Source organism: Glossina fuscipes, unplaced genomic scaffold (genome assembly GCF_014805625.2).
Source record: "Glossina fuscipes isolate IAEA_lab_2018 unplaced genomic scaffold, Yale_Gfus_2 0, whole genome shotgun sequence".
NCBI lineage: Eukaryota > Metazoa > Arthropoda > Insecta > Diptera > Glossinidae > Glossina > Glossina fuscipes.
In genome coordinates this window covers 7396055-7406054 of record NW_023998414.1, presented here as the reverse complement: position 1 = coordinate 7406054, position 10000 = coordinate 7396055, and the positions used below count along the sequence as shown (strand labels likewise).

The following is a 10000-nucleotide window of genomic DNA, read 5'->3' as shown; positions in this document are numbered from 1 at the left end:
TACGATGGTTTCTATTAAAATAAAAAGAAAAACAATGATTTTCATCGCGAGATCATCGACTAAAAATTTAAAGGAGTTTCCTCCAAAAGCATCATTCAAATGCAATTCGAAAGAAAAAAGAAAGCATTATACGCGCTTGAAGCTTTACATCGTGGCTACAATGTCAATGAATAAAGCGGTCACCACCGCCCTTTACTCTTCGGTACTTGTTGAGATGCATTAGTTGGAAACAGAATTTTTCGATTATCAGCTAACCTGAGGATCTCTGAAGATCTCCGTGATTATTGGACAAAGGGAAATGCAACCGAGTACGAGAACGAGTATTAACTCTTAATGGAAACCCACCTATACTTTAAACAAGTTTCAAGAGACCAAAAAAAAAAACATACCTATGTCTTTTAAAAACCGAAACCGAAACCGAAACCGAAACCGAAACCGAAACCGAAACCGAAAATTCACATTACAGTTTAAGCCATGCCAAGGGCTTAGCATCAGCTAAATTTATTATAACATGACTTTTAAATGGTGGGCAATAGGGTGCCAAGATAACAATTAAGATACGCCTTTAGAAGGGTTTTGAAATTTCTTACTCGTCTGAAGGAACTCGGCCTCTGACAGATATATTGTACGTTTTAAAACTTATAATAATATTGCAATTTTGCTTAGATATGCTTTTCATGTTTTTTTTTTTTTTTTTTTTTTTTTAAATTTAAAATATTATTTTTTAATTTTTTTTTTTTTTATTTTATTTTTTTATATTATTTATTTATATATATATATATTTTTTTTTTCGTTTAAATTGATTTGTTGTTTTTGGTTCATATACATATTACTTACTTCCTGAAATTAAATAAAAAAAAGGAAAGAGAGAGAGAAAGAAAGAAGAAAATAACAATCAACAATCAATAAATTTTACACAAGTGACATAAACAATAGGATAAAGGAAACTATTGCTGATCACAAGACAGGAAGGATTAATATGATATATATGAGCCAATTGATTGTTATTGATTTTAATCATTAAATTCATACACACACATAAATGTGAGTGCAAGAAAGAATGTAAGATAAGGAAATTTTGATATTCACCCAAAATAAAAAATAATATAACACATATATATGTATATATATATATATATTATGTTATGTTATTTTATCATAATTAAATATATGAAAATGAGCCGATATTTTTAGTTTTAATTAAAAAATCAAACGTGACAGCAAAAAAATGTAACCTTTTTAATCCTAATCATATCATGCATTTTTATAACGAATCATATCACAATATGACTCTCAGTCAGTCACGTATAAAAATCGTGATTTTTATAAATGCAAATGCAGGTATATAGGTAAACATAAATTATGATAAGCAGGTCATATACTTGTACACGCTACACCACCATGTAGTATAAGGGTATTATTAAGTTTGTGCGAACGTACGCAATACTCAGAAGGATTTGAGATGGACTCAGATTGGGATAGACAAGTTCTGAATCGATTCAAACCGTCCGTCCAATCACACAAGCTCACAAACTTTGAGGTATTTTAATAAAATGAAAAACGATTCGAAGCGGAGCACGTTACACGAATAATTTTAGATTGGTGTAGAGTACTTATACTGGTGGGCCGTAAGCCGTCACAGTGTTATTAGTCGCTTGGAGATGCCATGTGAAATAATTGAAAAGCTTAACTTTAAACTTCAGATTTGACTCAAGGATGCACATCGTCTCCCGATTACAATTAATATCAGACTTATTTATCGAAATTTATTTTGAATTTGAAACTTAAAAACGTTACGCAACATTTATGAAAATCTAAAAGAAGAAATTCGAGCAAAATGCTTGAGATCTTTTATTGAAAAAAGCAATGAATAAAAAATATCAGCTCATTTTGTGACAACATTCGCGTTCTATGCGCGCGCGAAAACGCTGAGCATCATTTCAAATGAATTAATGTAAGAATTGAAATAGGGGGAAAAACGTAAACAAAAAGAAAGGAGAGATTTGAAAAAAACAATACTTACTCTTTGGTTTCCTCGACAACCTCCTCCTCCTCTTCAGAACTTCAGTAGAGAAACACACACACACACACAACAATGTATATGAGATGGTTTTGTGAACATTAGACAGGGTACGTTTATAGATTCAGTGTTCAGTGTAAGATAGCAATTAATCATAGCTCATTGGTTTTTGTTTTTTTTTTTTTTTTGTTTTTTTGGGATATAAATATAGGTGATCAAGTGTTGGGTTGATTTGATTTAATTATTACAAAAGACACAGTAAATATTCATTCGTATATGAAAAGAAAATCACATGAAATTTATATAAATTTTATTTCATAATTATTACATAAAATATATATATATATATATATAACATAAGGAGAAAACATTATCCAAACAAGATTTTCGAAAAACCCTCTGTTACGAAAAAAAAAAAAAAATAATAAAAAAAACAAAGGCAAAAATATATGCATTTTTCTATTTCGAAATACTTATAATCCATTGACATTTACAAGTACATATAATACATACTTATAGGTATTTCATATCTATATATACATATATATAAATATATATACACAGGATAAAGTGTAAACGTGTGTTTGTGAAAACTTGTTTGGCTGCATTTGTTGTTCAATATTAATATTGTTTTAATGTTTCTCAACGAATACTTACGTGTACTCCTCATCATCGGACATGGTTATGGTTGGGGATTAAATTAACCTGCAATTATAATTGTAAAAGAAAATTCAAGTTAATATATATAATCGAAGCGAATAGAAAAAATAGGATTTTGCGAATATTTTTATCATCACCATCATCACCAAGAAAATAAGTAAAAAAAACTATATTTACATATTGTACAGCATTAGTTGGGAGTGACTGGTGGTATATACGAAGAAATTTATTGCATTTTATCGTGTGTTGCTGTCGTGGGACAGTCTACGCCCAGATAACCGAGCTGCTCTCCAATCTAACTTTCAGTCTTTATGTCAAATTTCAAGCCGATAAGTGCAGAGAAAAGTAGACAGACACTCAGATGGACGGACGGACGAGCAGACACGCTTACAATTTTATGATGTTCAAAATCATATATGTATGGTTTACGGTATCTCTGTTCGGTACATCAATTTATCAGTGATGGGTATAAAAAAGAAGCAAAACACATAAAACATATTATAAAATATAAGTTGTAAGTCGATTACAAACTATTAGCATTAGATTGAACATTTGTCACCAAATAAGTTCGTAAATTAATGCCTTTCGTAACACTTTACATTCATTTCACTTCATCTCATATATCCGTTTATTTCACAATTCGTTCGAACTTACGTCAACATATAGGCAGAGCCAGAAAATCTCGTGTCAATGCCACGAAAGGTATTTCATTGCCTCACTAACGAGGACATTAACGCCAGCTTACAAGAAAAGTATTATATTTGAGCTAAGCTATCGGCATTGGCTCGGTTAAATTAAAAATGTTAACTTTGAGGTTAAGAAGAGCGCACTTTTCAGTTAATCGAAAAAGTTTTGCAATAAATCTTGAGGTGAAATTCATGGAAAAACTTTAAAGGAATGATAGAAACTTTAACCGATGACTAATTCAAGCGTTTCGAGGCCATTAAAGACAACGGAGATAATTGCAAAAAAAAAGGCAAGTGTGAAAGGGAGAGAAGCGAATTGCATGGCCAGGCATGAAAAGGGGAAAATTGTTTCCCTTATTTTACAAACGATTCCTTAAAGGTATCCGAGAAGAAGTCTTTTGCCTTATGCTACAACTGCTAATCTCATATGCATTCTAGGATTACAATAACCGTAAGCTTAAATGATTTAAATCCACCCATACACTATAAACCCAGGTAAGATAAAGAGCGTAACCGAAATTTCATGCCTATATGCAATATCGCTATGCATTCGGTGCAATGTATTGCAAATTTCGCGAACCAAGCGAATTAATCAACGATAAACTATATACATAGGAACTGCATTTAACGACAAAACTATAAAAGGAAAGGAACCGGAAAAAAAAAAAGTTTACCTCGGTCGAGACAAGGAAAAAATATTCCATTTTTCCGCTTATCTCAAACCATGCGAAATTCTTCTCTTGGGAAAAGCCATGCATTGCCAGAAAGTTGCGAAAAATTTTTAGCATTGTGATGGGCAATGGTCTAAATAATGGGTTCCTTGTTATCATATTTAGAAACTTAAGGTTTTGCATAAAAAAAAGCAAACGTAGCACAGTATGATAGAGTGACGACTTCAAGTGAGAGCCGCTTGGCAAGAAAAACCATCGTCCATTTATAAAATAGATTTACGTCTATATAACTAAGAAAACTCGTCATCTAAAGCAAACGGAAAATATTATAATTTCGGGCATATTAAGATCGATTGGTGATGATGTTACACCAAAAATTCAGATTTACATGACTTCGAAGCCAAGTCTTAAAGCCAGATTCGTCATTGAGTCCTGAGTTGCAATCACTTGCTTATACTATATAGGTTTGCGGTTATATTAAGTTTGAATGGACTTACGTAACGTCAAAGAGGGCTTAAGACTGACCCTTCCGTCAATTCAGAATCATTTTCTTATTCGATCAAAAGTTTATCTGCCCATCTGTCCGTCTAATATCTGTGCATGCGTCTTTATATTCAACTTTGATACATTGGCGTACCGTGACTCCAAGGACGAACGGTATTAAAAATGGTTCGAATCGTTTCACTTTTCCGACCCCTCTACCCATATAACATTCAATTTTGAAAAGTCGCGTTATATGGGGAAAAATTACAATTTTCAAAACTTTTCAACTAAATTCGCTGAACCATAATACTCCGACGTCTTAAATTTGCGGGAAAAGTTGCTTCAGCCGTTCCTACGAAACCTGAATCTTTATATGGTAAAAAAGTGTAATTTTTTACAATTCGTTCATAATTGTAAATTGACTAAGAGATCAATCTTAACGGATTGAGATCACGTATATATAATTTTTGGACTCAACGTACATAGGAGTCATTATGAAAGCTAAGCGCTTGTATGAAGCCTAAGCGAAAGCTTAATTCCTAGTTTTCTACAAGGGAACCTGAAGGATAACAAAACTCTAGGGATGTAAATAAAGTTAGGTAAATGTGGTTCAAGTCATGTTATGTTTTCGCAATTGTATGCGGACCACTATGCGGGCTTTCATGAAACATACATATGATGTGGCATTCTTGGCACATTATTACCAAAACAAGGAAATAGCTGCACTAGGCAATGCGGTGTAGGATTTCTAATGGTCGGCTCGGCCCAACTATGTTTGAAAGGTGAAGTTGCAACAGGGAATTAACTCCCTAAATATGGACACTATTTTTTTAAATCAAAGTACAAATTGCTTGCCTCAGTCTCCGCACTTTATAAGCTATAATCTCAAAAGATACATCAACCTTGAGATATTAGAAAAGCGTTAGACTGCTTTTATTACACTTAAAGCAAACGATTTGTCAAAAAACAAATTTTTTTGGAAATTCAAAATTTCAATACACTAAACTCAATATGATGGCATTAAACTTAGAAAGAAAGTGAAATTCTAAACTTATCTCATAATTGATGCAGATTTTCTTAAAAATTTCCCCAAAGAGGAATAGAAATAAAAATGGATTAGAGAGTGGATAGACTTTACATAGTTAAAATCATATATGATCCTTTCGTGCCTTTCACCGAGAAATTGCAAAACATAGAGATTGGCTCGAGCATATTTTACAATTACAATATCGTAAAGTGTTTTGCATGCAGGACCTATGATGAGGAAGTGTACGAATATACGCAATTTCTAGAACAACTTCGTATAGAGTTAGCTCTTTATTGTTCCAATGAAGTCAACATGATTTCCTAAATGGAATGGAAGCCGACAAATTTATATACTTTTGCCTTTTTTATGGGATAGGAATGAATATTTCAGTACACTACTACTACGAAAGCACAATTTATGAAATTAATATAGTAAGTGCATCGCGCCTTTATTCATTGAATCATCGTATCGCAGACTTTCATAGGAGATCGAAATTCATTTATTCTCTTCATATTGTTGCAATAATACAAATGGCATGGACTGACATTTGGTATTAATGAACATTTAGAAAAACCTTCTTAGGTTCAATGCTATTTAAATGATCTGATATTGAAGAGAAAACCCTTTTAATTTTTTTGATACTCAGCAGGCAAGCAACAAGCAAGCAACAAGTCGAGCGCAACAGGTCGGCCGCATATATATATATGCACACATATATCGCATGTATACGGAATATAAGAATATAAGATATCTCTCTGTTGTGAAATGAAAAAGCGCTCATGAAAACCTATCGCAAAAATTGCAAAAATTTTTAATAATCGATGAGAATAGTTTCGAGTTTAAAAATTTTATTATTCTTGTACCGCAAAGATAATTTCATGTTATTGATGAAATCGTTTACTACCAAAGGTTATCCTAAAATTGAGGTTTTTTTATCTTTTCGTTTCTCATTCTATGTATCGGTTCTTAAGTAAACAAAGCGATTTCATTGAGTTTTGAGAAAAGAAAGCGTAAAAATAAAATTGAATTTTTTTTTTTTTGTTCTTTCTTTCAAAAAACACAACAACGAATTACGAATTGTGTCTGACCTAAAAATAACTGCAGTACATGCGTAAGCTATGTATCATATAGGGAGATGTGTGTATGTTTTAAAAGTACATATGTACTTATGCAAACAAATGCTTTAATGTATGATTCAATATATAGATATAGATGGATATATAGTATAGATAGGAGATGCAGGCAAGTTGCAAGTTGAATAGAAAATTGAAAGAACTTAAGAACACCTACAACAACAACAACAACAATAATAATAATAATAATAATAATAATAATAATAATATTTGATATTATATACCGAGAAATTCATCTACGCACATATATACAGAAAAAGAGAAAATAAGTAAAAATATCTGTGTATTTGTACGTGAATACGTAAAACTATTTATAAGATCTTGTCTGCGCTGCTGTCATAATCAAAGTTTTCCTTTTTCTTATGTTAATATACTTCTTGCTCTCGAATTCAAATCAAAAAAAAAAAATAAAAAATAAAAATAATATATATATATATATATATATTATCTACATCTCTACATTGTAGAACCGAATGCCGAAAACCGAAAAAGGGATGTGTTGCTCACGAAGAGTAAGCATCGAACATCGACGAGTAGTATATGTCGCAAACATATCAATAATGCCTATGTATGTTGTATGCACGATGTTGATGTTATAAATAGAAAAAGTATTGAATTTCCGTGAGAGAAATTCTTAATAGGAGAGAAACAGTTGTTGTAAAAAACAAAAAAAAAACAAAAAAGCTCGTTTTACCTTGGCACTCATACTAAGAGCACGTATGCGATAAAATGAAATGAAAGCAAAGAAAGAAACAACATCACCCACTAAATGAAAAACAAAAAAATATATATTACGTGTGTGTGTATGTGTATGTATATGTGTATATGTGTGTATTTGTTACCTATTCGATATTACTAAATATTATGATAAATTATTTATTATTATTACTATTAGTTGACTAAAATATTAGGCCATTAAAGAACACATATCGGAGGAAGATATGCAGGTGTTTTACATATAAACATATGTGTGCATGTGTATGTACACATCTAGTGGACTTTTCCCATACGTATGCGTATGCATATGAGATATATGTATAAGTTTGTTGATTTCATGAATTTTGAATTGATATATATGTGTGTATGTATGTATGTATGTATGTATGTATGTATATATGTATATATATATGCACGCAACTAATACTAGATAAATTCCATTAACTAGATGTAGGAGTAAATGTATATATGATGTACATTAGCTTCTTTCGTTAACATCATACATATTTCATATATAAATTGCATTAACAATTCCATTGATTTTAATTTGACATTCAAAAAGTCCTTTTCGATTCCATTATCATGCATTTGATAAAGGTACAATATCGTTTCACTTCACACATAACTTATCAACAATCCTTTCTCGTTGTATGGCTTTTTCCTGGCGATTATTTGCATGAGAGCCGATCGTAGTACACTATCGACTAGCACATACATACATACGCATATGTCAATAAGTTAGCGTTTTTTTCAAATGAGCGTACACACATGCACGCACGCATACACACACACATATATATTTATATATATAAATATATACACACAACCAAGCGCGCAACATGCACGCGCACATTCACACTTTTACGCAATTTTACTTTATTTCGGTAAATTCTCAACAATTCGTGTATATGCTTGCCAAGGAAAGTGCGAATGACGGCCACCGTGTTTAAATTGAATTTATTTTTATAAAAGAAATTTTTTCTCAGTTAACGCGCGTCTAAATGTTTTCTTAAATCTTTTACATCTACGTACATATATATGTATATATATAAATTTTTTTTTTTTTTATTATTTTTTTTTACTTTTTTCATTTTAAGGTAATCAGTTCGGTATAAATGTATGTACACATACACAAATACATACACACATACATTTATTAAGCATTTAGCTAATACATAAATATATATATATTTGTATATATATATATATATATATATATATATATATATATATATTTATAATATGTATATATATCATGTAACACACTAAGCCAGTAGTCAGCTCATCAAGCAGCTATTTTTAGTGAAATTTTAAAAATATATTTTCTACCGCAATGCTGTATGATGTTCGGTTTGAAATGCGTTCATTATTTTATATTTTTATAATCTTTATTATTTATATATATGTGCATATATACATGTACATATACATATACATATGCAAATATATTTCGCTTTTACTAAATCAATTTTTACTTCCGTTACACGGTCTGCTGTAAATTATCCCTGATTTAAATGGTTTTTCATAAATTTCAGAAGCAGTTGTTATTGTTATATAACTTCCTGTTTGCATTTGTTTCTTCTTTTTTTTTTTTTTCTTTTTGTTTTCGTTTTTTCGAAATTTTTCTTCTCTTTTTTATGACAGATTGTCATTAACTTTAAATGAATTTTTCTTTTTTATTTCTTTTTCTCTTAATATAAATTCATTTAAGGATTATTTAAGTACACTGTTTTTTTTTTTTTTTTTTTTTTTTGTTTAGATTTCTATATTTTTTTTATTTTTTTATTTTTTTGTCTTTACAGTTTAGCTGAATTAATTTGAAACTTACTTCGGGAAAAGAAATAAATTAAACTCTCTACTGTTGTCCGAGCAGCTGACGTCTATGGAGCGAATGCTGCGGTTCGACTAAACAGACTAACGATCAAGCAAGAAACAGCACGTTCTGTTAAAGAATTTTCCGTCGATTTGAAATTTTTGAAAAAATTTTCATCAACATCTAACACGTATACACGTATACACGTATACATTTATATTAAAGCTGCATGCTCTTGCAGCTTAACTGCAAATGCTTTTTTTTCATTTTTTTTATTTTTATTTTTTTTTTTTTTATTTTTTTTTTATTATGGTTTTACTTTTTTGCTTTAATAAATAATCGTTGAGAATATATTTTCCATTGGGTAAGAGAGAATTTCACGGTTTAGTGTAAATGTTCCGGAAGAAGATCACTACATTGCCGCATCAGTATGCTTAGAAAGAGATGACTAGCTTTAGAAAATAGTTTAGGATCATGCGAATGAGCAAATTTACCTAACATACATAAATTTAGAGAAGCGTTTAATATAACAATAACAACAAAAGTAAACACAATATTATTACAAACATTTCATTTATATGCTTCTTTCATATTCGGCCCACAATCATAAAGATATTTTAATACATTTATTCATTTATATATATATTTATTTATTTATATATATATGCCTATATGAAACGCTCTTATTGCCATCTCTAACATTTGAGGATATACTAAATATACCAGGGCCGATGAAACACTTTAATTTGATAATAAAAAAAAAAAAAAAAAAAAAAAAAAAAAAAAAAAA

At 30.3% G+C, this 10000-nt stretch overlaps 1 protein-coding gene across 1 annotated transcript in view; it reads right to left on the bottom strand.

Annotated features, from left to right (window-relative positions):
* Positions 1–9360, bottom strand: part of LOC119644835 (troponin T, skeletal muscle) — a gene marked incomplete at its 3' end in the record, with an annotated part of 17017 nt that extends 7657 nt beyond the window's left edge. The window contains exons 1-2 of the mRNA XM_038044594.1: positions 9226–9360; positions 2678–2725 (exon numbers count right to left, since the gene is read on the bottom strand). Of these exons, the coding sequence (XP_037900522.1) occupies positions 2678–2700 (23 nt within the window). The remainder of the gene's footprint in view (positions 1–2677; positions 2726–9225) is intronic.
* Between the last annotated feature and the right edge of the window lie 640 nt (positions 9361–10000).